This window comes from Polypterus senegalus, chromosome 5 (assembly GCF_016835505.1).
Source record: "Polypterus senegalus isolate Bchr_013 chromosome 5, ASM1683550v1, whole genome shotgun sequence".
Classification (NCBI taxonomy): Eukaryota; Metazoa; Chordata; class Cladistia; order Polypteriformes; family Polypteridae; genus Polypterus; species Polypterus senegalus.
The window spans coordinates 70,222,169-70,248,031 of NC_053158.1; the positions used below are offsets into that span (position 1 = coordinate 70,222,169).

General features: G+C 37.6%; 2 protein-coding genes across 2 annotated transcripts in view; one reads left to right on the forward strand and one right to left on the reverse strand.

The window, feature by feature from the left end:
* ndufv2 (NADH:ubiquinone oxidoreductase core subunit V2) overlaps positions 1 to 2,882 on the reverse strand; it is a 71,527-nt gene extending 68,645 nt beyond the window's left edge. The window contains exon 1 of the mRNA XM_039754779.1: positions 2,735 to 2,882. Coding sequence (XP_039610713.1) covers positions 2,735 to 2,779 — 45 coding nt within the window. The 5' untranslated portion in view covers positions 2,780 to 2,882. The remainder of the gene's footprint in view (positions 1 to 2,734) is intronic.
* A 14,191-nt stretch (positions 2,883 to 17,073) lies between these two features.
* Positions 17,074 to 25,863, forward strand: part of acss2l (acyl-CoA synthetase short chain family member 2 like) — a 97,983-nt gene continuing 89,193 nt past the window's right edge. Inside the window, 3 exon segments of the mRNA XM_039754781.1 lie at positions 17,074 to 17,311; positions 17,775 to 17,962; positions 17,964 to 17,971. Of these exon segments, the coding sequence (XP_039610715.1) occupies positions 17,179 to 17,311; positions 17,775 to 17,962; positions 17,964 to 17,971 (329 nt within the window). The 5' untranslated portion in view covers positions 17,074 to 17,178.

Consider the following 25,863-nt stretch of genomic DNA (forward strand, 5'->3'; position numbering starts at 1 on the left):
ACATACATACATACATACATACATACATACATTATACCATTTTGTGAACATAAATTTGATTGTAACTTCCTGGGTCGTTCCTTCAGTAGTCACCCAATTTTGAAAAAAAGTTGTTGCTTTATTGTTTGTAGAAACTTTGAAACTGTGCCTATTAATTTGTACAGTTGTTTGATGGCCAAAATTACATCCTGGTCTGCCATTTTTAGCAGTCATAATTCTTTGCAAGATGTCAAATATCTCCTGAACCAATAAAGACATTTAACCAATTCAAAAAATGTTTTCTTCAGCATAAACTGAGGAGTCTTTTTTTGCTCACCCTATTTTCTGAAAACAATCAACTTTTCTTATCAGTTTTTTAAAAAGTGATGATCAAATATTGATATACTCTGTGAATTTTTTTTTTTACAGAAAAGGTATACCGAGTCGTTATTCATACTGTAGAGACCTTATTACACAAAAATCATAGAAAAAAATGTAAACCCTGAAAATGGTTATCTTTTCATGGATTCCAAAGAGGAGAAAAATCTATTTTTGGCAATATGTTATACAGTATCTCTGGCGGGGCAACATAGAAAAAAATCTGCCTCTTTTGTATAACATCACCTATAAGATACAGTGCATCTCAGTTTTTTTTATTTTTAATAAATTTGCAAAAATCTCAAGTAAACTTTTTTTCACGTTGTCATTATGGGGTGTTATGTGTAGAATTCTGAGGAAAAAAAATGAATTTAATCCATTTTGGAATAATGCTGTAACATAACAAAATGTGGAAAAAGTGATGCACTGTGAATACTTTCCGGATGCACTGTAGTAGTCCACGCAACAAGAAATGCTTATTTTGTTCAGTCTAGACTTTGAAACATGGGGCCTAATAGGGCAGAGAAAATATTTCTCATCAGTATGTACATAACACTAATTAATAATATACTAAAACTTTTCCTTACATTCATCACAAGTTAAAAGGCACAACCTTTGCCTTAAACACTCAACTAACATGACTTTTATTGATGAAAGGTCCAAGTGTTTGGATACTTAAAAATGTAGTTTGGCCAACAATCAACCACACAAATGAATGGATAATATTCTAATTTTTTATTTTTTTTTAAATCATGTAGTACACCACCTAAATGAAGCTCCCATCTGTGTATGCCGAGTCCCAAACAAGTGGAGATGCCCAGCATGTTAAAGTTACCGGTCAATATTCACTTTTAACTTGCACCTGCATTACTTTTTTTAAAAAAAAAAAAAACGGTCCTTATTTGTGGTGCTAGCCCATCTATTCATGACTTTGATGACTGCATGTTCTCTCCGTGTCTGCGTGGGTTTCCTGCGGGTGCTCCGGTTTCCTGCCACAGTCCAAAGATGTGCAGGTTAGGTGTATTGGCGATCCGAAATTGTCCCTAGTGTGTGTGTGTGTCCTGCGGTGGACTGGCGCACTGCCCTGCGGTGGACTGGCGCACTGCCCGGAGTTTGTTCCTGCCTTGCGCCCTGTGTTGACTCAGTTTGGCTCCAGCAGACCCCCGTGACCCTGTGTTTGGATATGGTGGGTTGGAAAATGACTGACTGATAATGGTTAAGCTTAAGCATGATGGTGCATACGTGATGCTGCACTGCAAGTGTGTTCTCACTTGTAAAATGTCTATATAATAATAGACAAACCAAAGGATTGTAGCAGCTATTAGAAATAAATCGGTGGATTTGGAATATTGCTGAAATAAAGCCTGACACTGTGTCAAACCTTCAACATTAGGCATGAACGTTCCTCGCCTCTAAGACTGAGAGTCACGACCAGAAGGCTTTAAAACACTTAATTTCCATACCCTACTAGTCTTATATTCTGCTTTTCTATAATTCTGATTTGAGGAGAGCATAAAATACATATGCCGTGACTGTGTCCTCCTATTCATTATAATTATTTGCTTTTTTTATCCGTTACTGACAGCACCAATGTGAATATGGACGTCACTGCCATTGCTGCAAATGGAAAATAAACTAAGCGACAGATTTTTAAAAAATTAAACCCTCATTGCACACTCAGCTGTGTCTGCACTACCAAAATGTTTAATTTATAAAGTTTATAACATATTCGCTCAGGAAAACATTTGTTAACAACTGCTAAATTAATTTCGACGATTCAGACATCCCTAGATTGTACCACAAAATGCGTAAGTAAAATTACGCATATCCAGTGAAATGGCATCTAAAGAACGGATAGTTAATGGTCATGGTACTAAAATACAACAAATAAACTGGGCTTTAATCAGTGGAACGTCATCTTCTAGTACATAACAATTACCCAAGTCGGTTCATGAAATGTTTTCGTCGCTTAGTTAAGGCCCATCACATAACTTATCTCCCACATTTTATTAATATTGCTCTTCGTCCATAAATATACGGTTTGAAGAATGTGTGCCCAAGTGATGAACTGTACAGCACCTTTAACATAAACCATAAGTGACATCTTCAAGGTGAAGGTGAAATAAATTTAACATGAGTAGCGATGCACAGTTTCAACACTGGAAACTGAATATATATATATATATATATATATATATATTCATTCATTCCACATGTTATGAATTCAGCTGTAGCACTGAAAAAGCAAACCGATACGTGTAACTGGCTTTGAAGCTATAACAAGGTCGTCTGTGTCCTTGCGTCTCAGGCCTACTTTTGAATAAAAATTTTAAACCCACTTTGTCTCTCAAATCAAGCGAAACGAATTTACACCTACCGAGTGAGAGAAGCCGAGCCGCATTAGAACACTGGAGCAATGCATTTTCCACAAAATAAATCTTCAGCGTCCTAATATTTAAAAACAGTATAGTCCAAGCCCCTTTCCATCGACCGCCTCTGCCATCCACAACAGCGCTGTGACGGAACATCCAATCGAGCGCAGAGTAATCGACGCCGAACGCGCATGTCTCCATTGCGAGTCTTAATTTTGTCTTCGATCACAGGCGCATTCAGCTGCTAACTGACAACCACACCAGACACCCAGTGCTTCACGTCGATTGTGTTTTGAGAGACGTTAGCAAACTACCTGGCACACAAGAATAACAGAGATCAAACTCTGTTGATGAGATGGCGCTTCCCTGCATTAATAATAGGTTGTACTCGGTGAAAAGTGCCATTCAAATGTCATTTACATTTTACTGTGGATTTTTGTTTCAATTAGTTTCATAGTCAAAATTCAGTTAACATTTTAAATGTTTCTACTGTAGTTATACAGGGTTCACTACTCAGTCTAGCTAGTCATTCCACTGTAATAAAAGAGGCTATTAATTTCAGAAAGGTTAACACTTTCCACGCCCCCACTGTACACACACTGATGGCTTTGCAGTGGAATTGGTCAACATCACCAGAATCCTTGGTGTGCACCTGACCTTAAAATTCTGAAACCCACTTAATCCAATCCTGTGTAGCACGGGGCAGGAGCTTATCTTGGAAAAATCTGGTGAAAAGCATGCAGACATAAGTTCATGCTACTTCCACATGGTCAATAACCAGATATGGGATCTGAACCCAGGCTTCTGTATTAAAGAAGCGCTAAATACTACACTACTGCCCTGGTTTGTGTTAAAAAAAAACATACTTACGTACTGTATTCCAAATGCATGGTCAATATTTGGGGTTCTTCATACCCATGCAGACACAGGGAGAACATACAAACTCCACACAGGGAGGACCTGGGAAGCGGACCCAGGTCTCCTTACTGCGAGGCAGCAGCAGCACTACCCACTGTGCCACTGTGCCGCCCAGCTAATAAAAAGAAGCAACAATTTCTAATATTTAGGAGTTCTACTTTCTATTTTAGCATTTGAATGTAAGAAGTTTTCCATTAATTAAATTATTAACAATAAAGACTCACTAATAACAAAGTGTGGGATTCAAACCTAGGATGCTGTGTCTGTGGGACAACAACACTATCTACTGTGTTACCATGCTATCCCACAGTAAAAATTGGGTTATTTAATCCTTTTCATAAATAAAGGCACATATGTCTGAGTTTAAAAATCCTCCATACAGTAAAGAGACCCAGAATCACAGAATGAAGAGGAATTTAAATTGATGGAAATATAATAAAAGATAAACAATGAAAAATATATGGAGGCAGTGTAAAGTGACATCATATGTTTGTTCATTAAAAAAGACATAAATGAGCTAAATATTTATATATTCAAGTGAGACGTCCTTTATTGTTTTGCCTATCACCTCCACTGTGGGTTCTGTATACTCTCCCTGTGTTAGGTTTCCTTTTATATTCCAGAGATGTACAGTTTAGGTCATTTGACAACTCTGAACTGGGCCTGTCTTTGCATGAGTGTTCTTTATGCCAGCCAGGTTTGGTGACCTCCTTGAACCCAGTGCTGCTTGAAAAGGCTCTGACTCCCTGCAAACCTTAACAGGAGAAGTGGGTTACAAAGTGGATGGACACATATATACAGTACTTATTCTGTAAACCACCTAAAACAACCTAAAGCTTTCTACAGCCCCGCAATGGACAAAGTAAATTCCAAAAATGTACTGCCTGATTAATAAGTGAGAGTATTTGTCCTATAATCCAGAGTTAGGTGTTTTCTGATTTGTGCCAAACGTAGCTTGATAGGCTTCTTCTCCTAGAGACCCTGTAATAAAAAAGTGGGTTTAGAACATGGATGGATGGATAGCTGGACAATCTGCATGCATAATGAACATGTTGGCATATGAACAATGTCTCATTTTTGGATCTTTTGGTTTTATTTATTAAATCAGATTATAATTCTTCAGAACAGTGTTTCCACAGAAGAAATCATTACAAGGCATTTATGAAGAATTCAAGAATATAATATAAAGGTAAAGAACTCCATGACTGTTTTTTCTTTGAGTTGGACCACCCTGATATGGGTATTTTATAAAGAATCCACAGGGTGGAAATACACAAGAAACCAACAAAGTCACAATCTGCTTTATTTCATGCCTTTTATTTATCCTGGAATTGATAAGCTGTAATATATTTTATAAAATTGTTTTCAGTGACTGACATATTTGATAATAAACACACCTGAGCAGTAGAAGATGCAAATAACAAAGATGTCAATGTGTACAAAAGGCAAGGTTTTATAGAATCCTGGTTCCAAAGAAGAATTACCTGGTGTGAACTGGGACCCGGACACAGGCAGACGGACAACATAGTTCCACCACACACCGTTTATTTACAATATTTACAAGTTTTTTTGTGCACTCACACCCCAGTGCCTCCAGCACCGATTCCCCAAAGTCCAGGCCTCTTAGTCACTGTGCCTCTCTCTCTTGGCCACCTCCTGTCCTCTCTCCAGCTCTGTCCTCTTCCACCCAACATCCACCATCGACTGAAGGGAGGCGGCCCCCAGATGGGCTCCAGCTGCTTCCTGGCACTCCCTCTTGGACACACCCCTGTGTGGCGGAAGTGCCGGCTGTGCACCCGGAAGCTGTCCGGGTGTCTCCTGTCTTCTTCTCCCCAGCACTTCCTGGTGTGGCGGAAGTGCTGGGCTCCTGGATTCCTCAGGCACCGGGGCGCCGCCTGGCGGTGGCCACGGGTCCCTAAAGGGCTGGGCTTCCAAGCCCTCTACCTGTGGCCCCCAATACAACCAGGGCGATCGCCCCCTTGCGGTCTGGAGGAGGCACAAGCCCTCCTCCGGTCCTCCTGGGCGTCCCAGCCGTGCTCCAGCCCCGACCGGGTCCCACACGGGATATTCTGGCACCGGAGCGCCGCCTGGCGGTGGCCACGGGTCCCTACAGGGCTGGGCTTCCAAGCCCTGTACCCGAGGCCCCCAACATAACCAGGACGGACGCCCCCTCACGGTCTGGAGGAGGCACAAGTCCTCCTCCGATCCTTCTGAGCCCGGCCGGGGACCACACTGGCTAAGAAAGAAAGTAAGAAAGAAAGAAAGAAAGAAAGAAAGAAAGAAAGAAAGAAAGAAAACTGGTTAGGTTATTCAAGAGAACTTAACAAGTGGTACATGCCGTGTTCATAGGCTACCAGAAGACCAGAAACATAATTAATAGAAACCTAGCAGCTTTTGACTATGGCATAAAGACGCAATCTAAAACAAATAAATCATCCAAGAAGAAAGTTTTATATGTTAAGAACATATTTTAAAGGTTTTTTTGTAGCCAATCAGAACATTTTTTGTTTCTTTTTTTGGACGCTTATACAGGTATTACTAAGTATTAACAATGCCCCATTCTATCAAAACATTGCGTTCTTGTTATTAAGTGCTGTTGCATCGATATTTCATGTGACAGTTCCAAGTAGGGAAGTCCATAGCTGAATTTATTATGTTAAGCACATTGCAGATTTTCACTTATGTTGACCTTTGACTTTGCCAAGCATGATATCCTTCTCCAATGACCTTTATACTTCTAGCATATAATAAAGAGACAAAGGCTGAAACTATTTGAGCTTCCATGGATAACTTAGATTCATTTTGTCTAGTACCAAATTGTTTGTTTTATAGGCAGTTCACAGTACTGTACATGCTGAATTCTTCACCAACACCAATTTTTGGTAGGCATTTATTTTCTTCCTATCCAGTTTCTTTACTGTCCAATTTCTGCACCCATAGAAGGTTACTGGCAATACCATGATTTGTATGATTCAGATTTTTGTGTAGAGTTACAATTAATTACTTGAAAATATTGTCTACAGGCTCTTCATGGCTATTCTACCAAGAACCATTCATTGTCTTACTTCTTGGCTTCTTGTCACCTCATTATAAAGTACTGATTGAAATAGCTTGAAGTTGTCCACTATTTTTGTTTCTTCTCCATCAAGACTGAAATTACACAGTTTACTATTTATAAGGATGTTTGACTTCTTTACATTAAGATACAAGTCAATTTTAAGACTTATATTATTTAATCCTGATAAGAAGATTTTTCAAATTCTCTTCACATTCACCTAATATTGTGATATCATCAGTACAGCTGAAGGTTGATGAATTGTCTTCCATCAGTTTTGACACATTTTTTTTGTATACTCCTTCTTATCTCATGATTTGCTCTGCATAAAAGTTGAACATCTTTGCCAATTATGAGCCATTCTTTTTCTCCTTGTTGTTTTTGAACTGTTGCTTTTGTCGACATAGAGATTGTACATGAGAACTATCAGGTGTTCTGGTATACCCATGCTTCATAATGTGATACAGTGTTTCTCAGGATTTATACAATGAAGCTTCTCCTTGTATTCTATGAAACACATGTAAATATATAATTAAAATTTGTTATCCTTATCAGGTTCCTCTACTGTTCCTTAATTCTATTTGCTCCAAGGGCAGTTCTCATTCATGTTAACTTAGTTGTTTCCACTGAATGACACTGAATAGGATCTTGCTGGCATGTTAGAATGATTGTGTTACAGTATGCTGCAGTAATTTGAATGCCATCAATGCCAGGTGCTTTGTTCTTAGATAGACCTTTTAGTGCTCCTTCTACTTCTTCTCTCATCACCAATGGTTCCTGGTCATAAAGTACAGTTAAAACAGTTGTTTCAGAAACAGCTGATCTGGTTTATCCTCATGGTACAATGTCTCAGTGTGTCCCATCTTTTCTTGATCTTCTCAGTGTCATTAAGTTTGAATCCTTGAGCGTCTTTATGCATTCCAATTCAAATTTTTACATTTTTGTTTAATTCTCACATTCTTTGGAAAGCCTCTCTGGTTATACCCTTAATATTTTCTTATTTTATTTCCTAGCACACCTTGTTGTAATACTTCATTTTGTCTTTATAAATACTTGATTATAATTCTAAATTTTGTCTTTGTTAAAGCTATGGAGCTTTTCTATTGTCTTCTTCCACAGATGTAGTCAAACTCATTTCTACATAATACATTTGGCAATGCCTATGTGTACAGTCACCGCTGGTGTTGCTGGAGGAAGGTGTTCAAAATGAACAGGTTGTTAGTCCTGTGAAATTTGGACAAATGTTCTTTCTCTTCATTTCTGATATTGCATCTATATTTTCCTACTTAGAAGCTTTTTTTGTTCCACACTTTTCATTCCAGTTGCCCATGACAACAGTGTATCTTCTTTGGATGTTCGCATTCAGCTTACAATGTCACAGAACTGATGAGATTTCATCCCCATCTGCATTAGCTGTTGGCCCATATATTTATGTAACAACCATGTTGATGTCAAATGGTCACTAGCTACATTGTGTTTCATTACAATTCTTACAAGCTTCTTCTTATGATGCAGTCAGATCAAAGTAAGATGCAATGAAGCCGAAAACATTGGAATGCACAAAGTATAAATCAAGAAAAGCTAGTAATGGTCAAAAATAGAAATTAAATCATTGTACTTCACTCCATTTCAAGGACAGAATTATTAAGAAGTATAACACTTAACATTCTAAAATATATTATAAGGTTTAAAAATTTTCCATCACTTACTTTTATTAATCATCTTAACTTCAAAAATGAGTCATGTCATCTGTCTATCTGTGTATAGATCCAATTAACCAACTTAAATATCTACCACATGGGAAACATGAATCAATATGAGCAGTAAAGCTATATCCATATGTGTAAAGACAGAAATAATAACATTTCCTTTTGTGTTTAGTCTCATATTATCCTCATACTATACTGTCAAAGAAAAAAACAAAAATGTATGTTGATGTTCTAGTTCATTTACGATTTTCAATCGAAACATCAACACCAATTTTAGATTAAGCCTGTGTGCTTATTAAGTATAATATTTGCATATGCTTTTGTGCAGTTTATGTTTGGACAGCATCAGTACTTTGTTTGTCTTATAACCTCCACTTTTGTTCTAATCAAAAATCAAATACAGTTCATCTGTTCATTGATGACGTGCTTTCATACGTAACAGATAAGGTGACGTATATGATGAAAATATGATTTGAACTGAACAATTGTGACTTAAAATTTAATGTACTTAATACTAAAACTAACATTCTCAGGGATATTTCTTCCAGGGAGGGTCCTACTTGGAGTCTGTTTATGTTAAGATTGGTTCCAGCACCCCAGCATCCTGTGTTTGACTTACCAAGTTCTCAAAACAAAACAGATAAAGAGGTATACTTAAGAATATTCACTTTTTCTGCCATAATGATAGCAATGGCAATTATGTAAGTCTTTATGTGGAATTTATAATGCACTGGTACCTAAAAAAATGAAAATGCAATTAGAATGATAAAATAAACAAAATGTTATGTGGGCATATTCACACCATTAACAATGCCTGTTATTTTCTGAATGCATGCAACAAAGTAAGCAATTTTGCATCTGCTGCTTTAGCTTTTAAAATGCTGTAGTTGCAGTTGTTTAAACTTTTTAATATATATTTTTTTTAATTTAGATTGTTTCTATTTCAAAACCACAAAACAAATGGAGCAACCCAACCTCCTAGACAGATTTTATATTAATCATGTACAAATGCACACTAAGTATTATACAGCTGGAATCATTTAGAGTTATTAGAATATCCCTAATTAATCATAGGGCCGCAGCAGCAGATTTGCTAATGGGCAGTAACAGTGAAAAGATTAGCAGAAATACCATTTTTATTTTGCTGTTCCTTACATGTTGGGCAATTTTTCTATAATTAATTTTGTCTACTGCTTTTATAGTGATTAAATTTGAAATTTTGGAAAGTAAGTGTGCTTATGTGACACATGGTAAAATGAATCTTGCAAATGTTTGATATTTGAGGACAAAGGATATTTCTTTTCAGTTGCCTTGTCAAGACACAGACCAAGAAGTTATCTTTTGGACTTCTTTTTTTGTCAGAAGTGACACTGTTTGGTGAAGCACCAGGAAATTAAATGGTGCTAAATGTTGGTCAGGAAAAGAAAAGTTCTTTTATATTTCATCATATTACTTATGACAAAGCTAAACTCAAGTCAAAACAAAACACTCTTTTAAGCTAGCATTTCTTTCCCAATTACAATTTGGTGCCCCTTAAGTAAAAAATCTCTTGCAAAGTTTATTTTTTTTTTTGCCAAAGTTTGGATGCTTTGTTATGCTTTTAGCCATCTTTATAGAGCAACCATGATGATTTCATGCATTGCATAAATATGTCACACTGCCTAGCAGTTTCCAGGGATGGAAAGCCACTGGTCCCAATGGCTTTCTTGCAAAATTTAATATATCTAGTAGTGATGGCAATAAAAGTAGTATTTTCCAACTCTATCAACTTATTTCAAGGAAGAACTCTGTAGATGATCTTAGCAAACATATTTCATTTAGAATCTCAGATGAAGAATGGAATTCAGCAAACAAGATACCAGATATTCTTCTTCAGTCTGTCCAAAGTATGGTGTAATACATCCTGAAGTTGTACACTACACACACATATCTCAACTAATATAAAATCTATCTCAGAAAAGATCCAAACTATGAATGATGTCACCAAGCTCATGTCTTACTGCGTCATAGTGCATGTTTGGTACTGCCCCTTACTCACAGCATTTTGGGGAAAACATTTACATGTCTGTCAAATAATGTTGGATTTTGGACATTGCTCATGCACTGACTTACTTGACAGGAAGAATCCTAACCCACCCCCATAACTCAATGGGAAAGTGATGTCTTACATTATCTATTCTACTTTCCAAAGCACAACTTGTTCAGAATTTGGCAAGAATTCTTTAAAGCTGTTCTAAATTATATGCCAGAGCTCTGTTTAACCACTTTTCTCAATGAACATGAAGAACTACATTATACTGGGCATCCTGTTTACATAGCTCTCTCAATTTTCTTCTTCTTCTCCTTTATCTTTTCCCACTTCTACGTGGGGCTGGCCAATGTGCCTAATCAACCTTCTCCATTGAGCTTGGTCCTACACATCCTCCCCATTCAAATCTTTTTCTTTCAAATCTTCTTTTACTTTATCCATTCACCTCCGCTTCAGCCTTAATGATGGAATCAATACAATCAGCATCAGGGAAAGATTCACATAGCTCTCTCAATAAGATGTTAAAAATAATAGCATACTTTATTAAACAACCTTGCTTCAGGGATGTCCATTGTTCTCATTTAAGAAGCCTTCAATCATTTTATTCTGGGGCTATGCATAAGTGAAAAAATCTTCATCAAAACTTCTTCCTACTGAATATAGACTTTCTTTAATTAGATGGATGGCTTGAGTAAAGTTATATTTTATTCAATATTAAAAAGACATATGTCCCCACCATCAGCCATGCCTGAGATAATGAGTCATCCTATCCTGCCTTTGTTTTCCAATATACTGACTGAGGAGACTAATCTAACTGTTGTCAGTCTTAGCTTCTGATGCTGCCACTCTTAAGTAGGTCATATTACATCTACAGTTAGTAAAGCTGGGTAGTACCTTGGATGTCTCTTCTGAGTAGGTTAAATAGTAGCTCCTTCCATATTGCTGGTAGTAGAAAGAACCACTGAACTCTGCCTGCCATTATGGGTTTTTGGAAGACCCACCCACTTGCATCTGCCCGATTCTGTGGCATGCCCAGCAGCACTCCCAGGTTTGGCAGTCAGAGTTTCAGTGCAATGGTGATCGGAAATTCTGCAGTTGTACAACACTACCACCTTGCCATAAATTACTTGTTCATCAGTCATCATGCAGCTGTGCTACTGCCCAGAACATTCAGAGAGTTCTATTGGACACATTTTGTAGCAAGCAGTAGAGCTTTAGAGAGGTCTCTTCTATGATAGGCAGAAGAATCATTAACATCATTGCACAAAAGTTCTTTTACAGTGGTGTGAAAAACTATTTGGCCCCTTCCTGATTTCTTATTCTTTTGCATGTTTGTCACACAAAATGTTTCTGATCATCAAACACATTTAACTATTAGTCAAATATAACACAAGTAAACACAAAATGCAGTTTTTAAATGATGGTTTTTATTATTTAGGGAGAAAAAAAAATCCAAACCTACATGGCCCTGTGTGAAAAAGTAATTGCCCCCTGAACCTAATAACTGGTTGGGCCACCCTTAGCAGCAATAACTGCAATCAAGCATTTGCAATAACTTGCAATGAGTCTTTTACAGCGCTCTGGAGGAATTTTGGCCCACTCATCTTTGCAGAATTGTTGTAATTCAGCTTTATTTGAGGGTTTTCTAGCATGAACCGCCTTTTTAAGGTCATGCCATAGCATCTCAATTGGATTCAGGTCAGGACTTTGACTAGGCCACTCCAAAGTCTTCATTTTGTTTTTCTTCAGCCATTCAGAGGTGGATTTGCTGGTGTGTTTTGGGTCATTGTCCTGTTGCAGCACCCAAGATCGCTTTAGCTTGAGTTGATGAACAGATGGCCAGACATTCTCCTTCAGGATTTTTTGGTAGACAGTAGAATTCATGGTTCCATCTATCACAGCAAGCCTTCCAGGTCCTGAAGAAGCAAAACAACTCCAGACCATCACACTACCACCACCATATTTTACTGTTGGTATGATGTTCTTTTTCTGAAATGCTGTGTTCCTTTTACGCCAGATGTAACAGAACATTTACCTTCCAAAAAGTTCAACTTTTGTCTCATCAGTCCACAAGGTATTTTCCCAAAAGTCTTGGCAATCATTGAGATGTTTCTTAGCAAAATTGAGACGAGCCCTAATGTTCTTTTTGCTTGACAGTGGTTTGCGTCTTGGAAATCTGCCATGCAAGCCGTTTTGCCCAGTCTCTTTCTTATGGTGGAGTCGTGAACACTGACCTTAATTGAGGCAAGTGAGGCCTGCAGTTCTTTAGACGTTGTCCTGGGGTCTTTTGTGACCTCTCGGATGAGTCGTCTCTGCACTTTTGGGGTAATTTTGGTCGGCCGGCCACTCCTGGGAAGGTTCACCACTGTTCCATGTTTTTGCCATTTGTGGATAATGGCTCTCACTGTGGTTCGCTGGAGTCCCAAAGCTTTAGAAATGGCTTTATAACCTTTACCAGACTGATAGATCTCAATTACTTCTGTTCTCATTTGTTCCTGAATTTCTTTGGATCTTGGCATGATGTCTAGCTTTTGAGGTGCTTTTGGTCTACTTCTCTGTGTCAGGCAGCTCCTATTTAAGTGATTTCTTGATTGAAACAGGTGTGGCAGTAATCAGGCCTGGGGGTGGCTACGGAAATTGAACTCAGGTGTGATACACCACAGTTAGGTTATTTTTAACAAGGGGCATTTACTTTTTCACACAGGGCCATGTAGGTTTGGATTTTTTTTCTCCCTAAATAATAAAAACCATCATTTAAAAACTGCATTTTGTGTTTATTTGTGTTATATTTGACTAATGGTTAAATGTGTTTGATGATCAGAAACATTTTGTGTGACAAACATGCAAAAGAATAAGAAATCAGGAAGGGGGCAAATAGTTTTTCACACCACTGTATATTTCATATATGGGACATGAAGCAATCTGCCAAACTACTTATGTGCGGCATCCCATTAAACACACTTTAGTTGTTTAAAATTGCATTGAACTTTTTAAATCTCTGACAATTGTTGGAACTTCCATGCTATTCCCAAATATCAATAGTTCTTCTGTGGTGGCTCTGAGGCCTGAGGCCTTCGAAAGGTTGCCAATTTGAATCCCATAAATGCCAGAAGTGATTCCACTCTGTTAGGACCTTGAACAAGGCCCTTAAGCTGCAAATGCTCTGTCTGGGGAATGATTTTAACCTGCATCCAGCCCTGCAAGCAGGTCCTCCAACTTGCAGGGAAAACCTGGGAGTTGGTGGCTGGATTGGCACTCCAGCCACTGTAAAACAAACAAAAGAAAAACTCACACTATTCCATTATATTCTAACTAATGTGGTGCTGAGGTGTCATCTGCTACATGGTTATACTCGGGTCCTAAATTTTGGGATCCTGAAGTGGTTTGTCGTGTGGTGGGTGTGGCAACAGGTTGTATCAGCGCATGCTCCTAACCTTCTGTGTGAAAAAGATAAATAAATAAATAAATAATTGTAAAAGGAATGACCAATGATCGCAAAAGAAATGACTCATAATTTCAACTGCACAGAGGTCTCACACCTTAGTAGACTAATATTTGGGATCAACAGTATAATCAGTACAGATAAACCCTTGAAAAACATGAAAATGAAAGTGGTGTGAAAGTAATATATTCAGGTAGGATGCTCCCCAATGTAAAAGTTGTTAGTCAGTCCATTCTTAGTCAGACAGCACATGGCACCCAGTTAAGACTGGTATGTGTCATGCCAATGCATATTGTTTCTGAAGGTGATTCTGACTGTTTTGGCTAGATTCATCTACCAAATTATCTTGTATGAGAAAACTACTGAGGGCAAAGCAACTTTTGTTCACAACTGCAAAAGAGAGAGGGAGAGCAAAACATAGGAATATAAGGGGGGGAAATGGCCAGATGTGTGAATTGGTAGCACAAGTGTGTGCCTGCCAAAGATGTGTCAGGCAACAGGTAGACACCCTCAGACCCTTAGACATAATATTGCTACAAGTTTTGAAATTTTTATAGAGGTTTATTTATAAATGCTCTATAGCTTTAGGAACACAAAACATATATTTTTGCTGAAGAAACCAATTTTTAATATGGAAGAATATCCTTCACTATCCCTTCTCTTTTAGGACTATTGTGTGTGATTGATTGTTAGAAGTATGTTGCCTAAAGCCGTGCTCCCTTTTTTGACAGGATGGACCATGACAAATTGGTATAAGCTGCCAGACAAAAGACAATCTACAAAATACACTCATGAATGACAGATTCACTTAATTCTAAGTGAACCTCGCTCAGAGCTGAAATACTAGAACCCAGTTGTTGTAGCAGGGTGTTCCACATGTAGCTCGACTGGCCTTATGTCAGTTGGGTAACAGTAAAGGGTGGGGTGGATCCAGACATAACAGACCTGAGCAATGGAAATAGGCTCTTGGGACATGAAGTATATCTCCTCTGGCAGGAGAGAAGTCAGAACTTGGGTGAGATGCTGAAAAAACTAGACAAATACGGACTAAATCACTTCTATACACTCCTTTATCAAAGGCGGCCTCCTTCCTATTCTGACGTTGCCTCACAGGTGGGTATAGACATGCTTACATGCACCAGGCAGGCTAGAACTGAGATTTGTTTCAGTGGATGAAAGTGTCGGCTCAGTGTGACTTAAAAGTTACAGAGAGGAACCAGTACAAAGGCAACAACTTAACCCAAACATGTTTGGTATGAGGGAAGAAAACCACACAACACAGCGAAAACCCCTCAGAGACAAGGAAAGCACAGACTTCTGACACTTTGGAGCTGTGAGTACTAAATACTGTGCCTCTGTGCCATCTTACATACACTGTAGAGCAGATTGCTATTTGTCCTAATTGAAGAGATGGATGTTATTCACTTAATAAGTCCTCAATTAATTTAGTTTTGTGGCTCTTATTGTCTGAAATATCATAGGCTGATTTGTGGAGCTCCATCCATTTGTTACAATTAATTTAAGACTGAACCTTCAACCTTTCACTCCTTAAATTTTAGACCTGCTGTTTTTGTATTATTATTTCAACCAGGTTTTATTGTTTTACAGCTAATCTTATTTCAATTATTTTTCTGTTTTTTGTCATATGTTTCCTTATATTGAAATCTTCTTCTTTACAAACTGACCCTAGTGCCGCTCATTACTGCATCCTTGTTTCTTCTTGAAATACAGTTGTGACTTTTGTTTTGCTCAGTTTGACGAAAGTCTGTTAGTTTGATATTGTGTCAAGTGCTCTCACTTACTAGAAAAAGAACATTGATTCATTTTCTTTTTTTAGGTTGAGCTATAAGTACAACTACTACAACTGGCAACATTCAATTTATGCCTGTGACTTTAGCCCCGGTTACCAGGACACATACACAAGGCATATCATTCAGGGCTGGTTGGTAGACCAAACCACCCCCAAAAATTCTGTGGAACTTCAGCAATCATAAAAATACCTAATAGCTGTTTAAACTGAACAAAAAGACAGTAGTTTTAAGTCAAGTTTTTACATGCAGCACTGCAGAGCATCCTAGAATGTCAAATCCCTCAGACTCCACAATACTGTGTTTGGAATTTTGTTGAGGTGAATGCTGTTAATGATGTATAAAATAAAGTTTATTAAAATCAAAGTTATTTTTCAATTCATCATGTTATACATTATCTAAACATTTAAAATAAAATTTGAAACAAGGGAGGCATAGTGGTTAAAGCCTCTTGGCGCCTCAGACCTATCTTGATTCATACTGTCAGTAAGTTAATGTAGTTTCAGTTGGTATGCCATCCAATGCAGGGGCTGATACCAACGTAAGACTCTTCTTAGCAAAAACACTTACCTGGACATAACATCTAGAAAGATCAATTTTTTTTTAAATAAGTAATTTTGAGATACACTGCAATTTGAAATGCTGGAAATGTACGTTTCATTGAGCACATTGCTAGCCTAGTAATTTAATGAGTTACAAGTCCCACCTTGTATGAACTTTCACAGGCTAATAAATTGCAGGGAATTTGAGAGGCACCCTACATTGTGCTGGAGTAAAGGTATGGTAGTGCCTTTCCAACTCAGAGTAATTGTGCTTTGCATCATATAGAGGCCGAAAGTGGCATGTTCGGTAAGATTTTAAAATCATGTTGTTTTGTCTGCACCTGTAAAACTGTCAATTGGTTCGACTCACGGCTCTAATGAATTACTTATTTGTGGTCGTGACATTCAAGTATCAATGCCCTTATAATAAAATCAATTGAAAAAAATCCATGTGCAACTAGAATAATCTTTCTCTGTCTCTATTTTGAAACTGTGCCTGCTCTCACCTTAAAACGCAATATATTTCAACTGTATGTACCCAGTCACTATGCTTCTTTGCAATAAATTTTCTCCATAGGCCTATTCTGCAACTGATCCTTGCATGTTTTAAACGAATGTCCCAAAATAGAACACGAAATCGTATTTGGCCGTTTGGCTGTCCGTTCGAAAGCGCCGCCACTTGAATTAACATGTGATTTTTTTATATTTTTTTTTGCCAGCTGGAGACCCACCCTCGCTTCAACGAGGAATGTCAAGTGCAGCAGAAGCCAATCAGAAAAGGGGAGTGTTGAACTCCAAGACCTAATTGGCTATTCCGGTATTATGTAGTTTTAGTGGAACCAGCAAAAAGTCTGGACGCAGGCGGATACCGGTGTACAGTAAAGTACGCTGACCTGCGACAGTCCTGATCGCGTTCATTTTGCACTTGTCAGTAAGCAACTCGACAATGGGACTTCCAGGAGCTGAAGCCACTAAACAAGTAGTCTTCAATCCTCCTCTCGACCTTCAGAAAGATGCACACATTCCCGATTTCAAAAGCTACAAGGAACTTTATAAGAAGTCAGTGGAAGAACCTGAAGGTGAGCTATTATTAAGACGAGTGTCATTGATTTATTTGCATATACACAAAGTTTATAATGCTTATAAACTATAAAATAATCAATTGAAATTCTTTTAATATATCTAACACTGGTTGGTGTTATCAAAGCATAGATGAGCAGTCGTTATGAAAACTTTATATCAATGAACCGTAATGTTGGGTTAGAAATGCAGAAGTCTTAAAGAAAATAATGGACAAATAATGTTATGCAACTTTATATAAATTCAAAATGTTTCATGTATTTACATATCCACCCGCTTCCTGACTCTGTATTACATTTAAATACAAACTTTCAGTTTACGCTACATATTCTTGTAACTATGTACAGTCGTATAAGTATGTACAGATAAACATATTTATAATTAGGTACAGAAATTTAAAAAATAACATTTCAGAGTGTCCTTGTGTCAGAAACATTTTCCTAACTTGCAGTTATTTTTCAGAATTTTGGAAGGAAGTTGCACAAGATTTCTTCTGGCATTACCCACCAAAGGGGCCCCTCCTTCAACACAACTTCAATGTTGCAATGGGACCCGTCTATGTGAAATTCATGGAGGGTGCTAAAACCAACATTTGCTACAACTTGCTAGACAAAAATATCAAGGAGAAGAACCTTGGAGAGAAAGTAGCCTTATTACTGGTAATCACTTTTCCTTTACTGAAATATTTTCTGGCTTGCGACACTAAAAACACCATGAAAAATCTTATCAAATGTTTTGAGATTGCCTGTATTGTTTACTTTGTAACAGGAAGTACAAGGCAATCAATAATAGTAGAATGAATACAACTTAAAAATAAGCTTTAGCTAACAGAAAATGCCTCACCCATCTATTTTTTATACATGTTTTGATTTTAGAGTTACTAGAGTCAGTTTTGGCAGGGGTTAGTACTAACAGTATTTAACCACAGAAGGTGTGTCAGGTCATTTCTGGGAATATTCACATACCCTCTTATAGTTGACAAATTTACGATTGCCCATTTATCTGAAGGTTTGTCTTTGGACTATTAGGAAAGTACAACAAAATCAGAAATGGACACATGCAATCAACAAATCAACAGAAGATGTGAGGGGGCCTTGTTCCAAACAAAATCAGTATACCACCAAAATACAATTTATAACATTTCTCAGTTATATAGCAGAAGAATAACCCTGAAACTGAAAAAAAGAACAATTTATAGTTTTACAGTATTCAGATATCAGTTTTAAACAAAGCACCTTCACAAAAAGAATAAATAGGTCTGAGACATCGCCATGATCTGATAGAATACATAAGTCTACAAGAAGTCAGAATAAACAGGCGACATTAAGAGCAGTGGCTAACTGGATAAAAGACGGGACTAAGAGTCATACAAAGTTATAGGCTCAGTCCCCACCCCACCTCACTGTCTTTTTTTCAAGAGAGTTATTGTGGTTATGCAATATTTGTCTTCCATTTATGTGCATACTGCTTTGTGATAATGTGTAATGAAAATAATGGTTCTTATTTACTTTTTTGGAACTAAGCACACTGCAAAATTTAGTTGGTACTAACTGAGTATGTGAAACCACTGCCATATGCCCATAAACATCAAGAAAGCAATAATGTTTTAAAAACATAATAAATTGAAAGTACTTTACAAGTATTGTGTAAACATACAATTGTACTGATAGCACCAAAGATTAATTTCCTTAACCACAGAATTTAATCAATAAACACATTTCTAATGCAGAGTTTGCTAGTTTGGTAGCTGACTTTGTTACTGGTGTTTACACGGACTATTAGGTAATAACAGTAGTTTATAACATAGGTTTTTGGAGATGAAGTCCTATTTTTAAATTTGATATAGATTTTTTGAATGCTAATTTCCATTCCCTTACACATTTCTGAATAACACTATAAGAACATCTAAGATATGGCCTGAAGGAAGAGCTGCTTCAAATTCAAATGATGTTTGATAGAGTAAAGTAAACCTAGCAGGCTACAGTCTCTGTTGCTGAAAGCAACTGTTGACATTGAATAACAGCAGTGCAAGGTTGGTTCATGGTAGTCTCAACAACATTTACATTTACATTGCTTATGTAAAAAAAAAATCTGGCCTCTTTTCGCAGTTCAAAAACAAGCTTATAAATTAATCAGCTACTGCAAACTGGCTTGCTGTGAATGTGCCTGTTATTTAAAAAAAAAAAAAAATCTATACAAATAAAAGTGATAGGTCAAGAAGAAATATGATTTATTATTTAAAAAATGACTTATAAGCATCACTCGTCCATTCGTTTTCTGAAATGACTTTTTCCATTAAGTTAGTCGCAGGCAGGCAGACATAGCGAGATCTGGAGTTTGTCTTGGCAGCACAAGTCATGTATTTCCCATAGAATTCTTATGTCAGGGTCTGATCTTACCCACTCTGGAGTAACAGGCCAATTCAGAGTCACCAGTTAACCTCACACTCATGCCTGTAGAGCTGAAAGAAGAAAGTTTACAGATTTTACACAGGCAGTTACCAAGCCAGGAAATTAATCCAGTTTCCTGGAGCTGTGAGTCAGTGCTGATCTGTATACTAATCTCTAGCTCTCCCAAATGTCACAAGTGGTCTTTGCTGTGGTTCAACATTCAATCGAGAGCTGGCTTCCATTTTCCAACTGCAGCAGCTGGAATAGGCTCCAGCTCCTTGTGATCCCTAGCCAAGAAAAAAAAAGAATTTAGAATGTAATAAAAGAAGTAGTAGTAATAGTATGCGGTGGGCTGGCGCCCTGCCCGGGGTTTTTTTTCCCTGCCTTGCGCCCTGTGTTGGCTGGGATTGGCTCCAGCAGACCCCTGTGACCCTGTAGTTAGGATATAGCGGGTTGGATAATGGATGGATGGGTAGTAATAGTAGTATTTTATAAAAGTTGTTTTTTTTACTTTTCTTGGCTTCTTTACTTGATAATTTTTTGATTGCTGAATATTTCTGGCCACATATTTTATGAGCTACTGAAGTCCTCTCTTGCTACTATTTAAATGAGTAAATTCGGTTAATTTATTCTAATAACTAGGTAGATAGATTCATATCTACCTAGCAGCTCAAGAAATATTTTAACAAACAGCAACAATGGCCCTCAAACACACACAAGAACTGCAAAAAAAGTAGAAAAAAGTCTGATTTTAATAAAGGAGCAGTCAAAGTGGGGCATTATGCAGGCATATTGCCATTGGTATGAAGGGGCCCCAGTAGTGTTTCTTGACACACTTCGGCTAAAATAATTTTTTTTCCCAAAGAACTTAACAATAATGTGTCACAGAAAGGAAGTGCAGCATTGTTCATAATAGCCATTGTTTTTTCTTCATTCTCTACAACGATACTGCCTTTAGTAGGTCGAGAGTGTGTCCCACAACTGAACCTGCCTTCTTAGCTTGTTGTTTAACTAGACCACTCTTGAAGTAATTTTATTGGCCCAACACACCACAGAGTAGAAAAATCACACTAGCTATAAAAGAGTTGTAGAACATCTAAAGGATGTTACCACCTACAATAAAGGAATGCTATCTCCTAAGAAAGGAGAGTCTGCTTTGCTCTTTACTTTAAAGTTCCATCGTACTACTAGACCAGTCCAGCTTGTCACTAATGTGGATCTCCAAGTACTTGTAGCAGTGTACTACTTTCAAATCCTCTCCTCAAATAGTGATCAGACATAGAGGCACTTTGGAGTGGTGAAAGTCAATAACCAGTTCCTTAGTTTTGCTGATGATGAGTTGCAGACAATTTTCTTTGCACCAAGAAACAATGTTCCCTTCGTCAATGCAACCCATTACTTCAGAATTATCAGAGAATTTCTGCCAGTGATATGATCTGGTGTTATATTTTTACTCTGGTGCATTCTGGATGAACAGAAAAGGTGGGTGGATTGTTCCTTGTGATGCTCCAGTGTTGCTCACATTCATATCAGAGACAAAGTCCTTAGGCCTCACAAACTGTAGTCTGCCAGACAAGACAGTCCATTATCCAGAACATGATAGACTCATCCACCTTCATATTCCTAAGCTTACTCATTAGCAAGGATGGCTGGATGGTGTTGATTCTGTTGGAGAAATCAAAAAATCATAGATGCTTTATAAAACAATTTCAAGCTGTGCCACTTCATGTACATTTTTTGAGAGTAGGTAAAATCAAAATACTGTAGATTTTAATTTAGGAATGTTATAAACATTCCTTCAAATCTGTATTTGCTTGAGCGTTAGATACAGTATTACATTGATGTTACTTTTCCATAGCTGACAAATATAACTTGCATCACAAGGGATATACAAAAAATAAAGAAGTAACAGATACTTTTCATTCACTTACATAAACAAACACTCTGTATAAGAATATGTATAAGATAGAACAAGTAAAAATCAAACACAAATAGTCAACTTCAAGTACACACTGATTGCAAGTGTGGATTTCTGACTTGATGGAGCCTTGGTCACAGGTCAAGTACATGATTGTTTTGGATTTAACAGTTTAATGGCCTGGGGTTATAAAACTGTTAGAAAGTGTGGTGGTTATGATAATTGATAGGAATGGACTGGGTCTCTACTCCTAGCCCTTCCATTCACCTTCCTTTTGCCTTGGCTTCTACCATCTGAGTCTGTTGCATGGTATATTTGCTATGCAGTTGTCACATGATGGGGGTAGAGACGTAAAACGGGTGGTCTAGGATTGGGTTCACCGACAAAAGCGCGACAGACATATGAGCGCCGACAAAACCGCGACGGACACATGAGCACCGACAAACCCGCTAACTGGTTTTCGACAAATGCACACCGACAAAATCGCGAGAGAGGCCAGGAGAGTGGGATGCGTACGTGCGCGTTCACATTATGAGCTAGGTTATAACTGTCGAGTCGAGGGTTGGCATAACGCGTCGTATACAAAGCGGAATTACCAGCAGTCAGGCAGCCAGCAAGTCTAAATACGCTCAACTATCAAGACGTCTTGCTGCAATTCTTCCTACATATGCAGGGGGTGATCTTAAGGACTATCTGCGTGCCGTGCTGATGGCATTCCGCGTCTCATAATATTGACTTCTAAAATAAACATTATTATATATGCTTTAAACTAGTAATTCATATTTAATGAAACTTTCGCGATTTTGTCGGCGCAATTTTGTCTGTGTGATTTTGTCGGTGCGATTTTGACGCTGCGTTTTAATCGGCACTATTTTGTCGGCGCTCATATGTCTATCGCGCAAATGTCGGGACACACAATGATAGTGGCATTGTTGAAGCATTTTAACTTTTACAACAGCCACTACCTATTGTCATTGAAATGACTTTATTTACTGCCTTGTTATGTCTCTGTCTCAGTGGGCTTAATCTGATCTGTACTTAAACAAAGACAAATCAGTTCAGTTGCTTCTTGAAAAGATGTGTACAGTATTGGGAAATGCAATGATGGTTTGTAATCTATTTGCATGTACGTCGGGTCAAGGAAGGATATCGTTTTATTAATCAAAGTCCTTAATAGCACACATGATGATTTAAGGTCAGAGGTGCAACCTTCACTGTATTCTTCTCTTGTACTCTTAATGGGAACAGTCCTGTTGATCTTTGAGGCGTTGTGGGCTGGGAAGTGTAGTTATAGCCTTTCCACTTGTCAGTTTTATAAACATGCTTTTTTGACACCAAAGGAAACAAAGCAGATTTTCACTAATAGAAAATCCATGGTTATGTTATGTTCAGTATAAACTACATATAGTATATGATATTTCTGTTTAGCATAGAAATGATTTTAATAAAATACAGGTATCTTAACTAAAAGATTGATAACAATTTTAAGAAACACATTTTTTACTTAAAAAAGACTTTTTACTAAAGCTTAGATTGTCTGTATCCAAGGGCTGTTAGCTGACCTTTTTATGTCTGATGCAACTACTGGCACTTTGACAGTATGACATTCCTCTCAAGGGTGTTTAATACAGCTGACTACTTTTATTCCAGGCTCTCTTTATTTGTTTAGATTCAAGTAAATGGTGGCAAGTTAAAGTCAAAGATGGAGACAAAGTTCCAACAAAGGCATACTGTAACAAAACAGCAAGTTGAAGGAATTAATTTATTAAATTCCTTATGAATCTCAGAGGTTACATTAACTAATTAAGCCATCACCTTAATAATTACTGTATGAACTGTTAATGGGTGTCATGCACAAAGAGCAGAATATGTTTTGAAGCTGGTATAGAGTGGTAGTCCCAATATACATCAATAAATCATTTTTTAAGCAATTAGATCCAAACCATAACCTCATTTATTTGGAACTCAAAACATCCACGTATCCAAAGAGCGACCCTACAAAGACCTAAGGCAGAAGGTGGCATGACTCTACCTAACTTTCAGTTTTATTACTCGGCAGCAGACATAAAAGCTATAAAAACCTGGACACAAATGGATGAACATACAAAGACGTGGTCCACAATAGAAGTAAAATCCTGCAGTACTTCTTTATATTCCCTGCTTTGTGCCCCAATAAACACACGTTATCACCAATATACTAATAACCCAATTGTGCTTCACTCACTCAGAATATGAAACCAGTGTAGAAAGCATTTTAAGATGGAGAATCCTTTATCTGTGAACCACTTCTTTCAACCTTCGCAAACATATGCAGTTTTTAATATCTGGAAAAAATTTGGGATTAACTTGCTTAGAGATCTTTATATAGACAACATCTTTGCATCCTATGAACAATTACATTCCAAATTTAACTTTCCATCTATACATTTCTTTCACTATCTTCAAATTAGGAAATTTGCTAAACAGAACCTGCCTGATTTTCCTCATCTTGCACCCTCGTCCATGCTGGAAAAAATATTGCTCAATTTCAAGGATTTAGACACCATCTTTGCAATATATAAAATTATTTTAGAGTCCCTCCCTTTCAAAGATCCAAGAGGACGCTGGGAAAAAGATCTCTTAATCAATATATCAGAAAAGGAGTGGAAAATAGCAATGCAGAAAATTCACTCGAGCTCAATATGCACAAAGCATACAATTATCCAACTTAAAATTATATATCGAGCACATCTGTCTAAAACTCTCCAAAATGTTTCCAGGGCATGATCCAACCTGCGAACGCTGCAAACTAGTTCCAGCCTCACGGGGTCACATGTTCTGGGCCTGCACCAAATTAACATCATTCTGGACAAAAATTATTAATAACCTTTCAGACAGCCTTGGACTCACAATCTCTCCTAACCCATTAACAGCTGTGTTTGGTGTTCTTCCAGATGGGTTTAAAGTGGAGAAGAACAAACAAACTGTGATTGCATTCACTACACTTTTGGCACACAGACTTATTCTGCTAAACTGGAAAAATCCTAACTCTCCTCTTTTAAGTCAGTGGGAAACTGATGTATTATACTATCTGAAATTGGAAAAATCAAATATTTAGTTAGAGGATCTGTACAGATGTTTTTCAAACCATGGCAGGATCTAATCAGTAATATTTTAGAATAAGCTCTTAAAGCACAGAGGAAGCAATTATTTCTGTATTTCTTTTTCTTCTCCATTCATCTCTAGTGCTTATCAAACTCATCAATTTAGGTATGTTTACAAGCCTTAAGTTTTACTCCGTTGGCCATGCTCTCTCTCTCAGGGGTGTTGGTCGACTTGTTCTCAGTCCTACTTTTTGTAAAAATTGATTGATTTGTATGGAATGATTACAATAAAATTAATTAAAAAAAAAAAAAAGAGAGGTAGTCCCTTATTTCATACTCATTACTCTTAAGCGGGGTCCTTTTTCTTGGTCATAGATGGCCATGGTGCCTGCAAGTTTTCTTTCCAACCAGTTTCTTAAATATAACCCAATTATTGCTTCTAATGCAGCATACAGTATTAGTCCTAATTTTCATTTACTCATTTGCTAAAATAAAACTCTTTTACTTTTTTAACAGTTAAATAGCATCATTCACAATTTTATTTCACAGTGTACCAACTAACTTGGTCTTATTTACACTTTTTGGCCTTCATTACTATCTGTTTCAAATAATACATTTCAATGAAATAACTGTTAAAACTGAACATTTCAGAAGTACTAATCTGCTCCACTTTGCAAAACATATAGTAAGAATAATCTTCTCAGAAAGGCAAAATCTACAGTATTACAAGTGTTTTGCAAAGGCAGAATGAGAGCCTCACGAGCTATATAATTAAATAGCATGTTTTATTAATAGCACAAATCAGCTTGGGGCGGCATGGTGGCAGCACTGCTGCCTCACAGTTAGGAGAGCTGGGTTCGCTTCCCGGGTCCTCCCTGCATGGAGTTTGCATGTTCTCCCCATGTCTGCTTGGGTTTCCTCCGGGTGCTCCAGTTTCCTCCTACAGTCCAAAGACATGCAGGTTAGGTGCATTGGCGATCCTAAATTGTGTTGGGTGTGTGCCCTGCGGTGGGCTGGTGCCCTGCCCAGGGTTTGTTCCTGCCTTGTGCCCTGTGCTGGCTGGGATTTGCTCCATCCCAGACTGACTGTCTGACAAATCAGCTTCTGTTTATGAAAAAGGTTGAAGCAAAAATCTGCAGCCCTCCACATTATAGAGACTT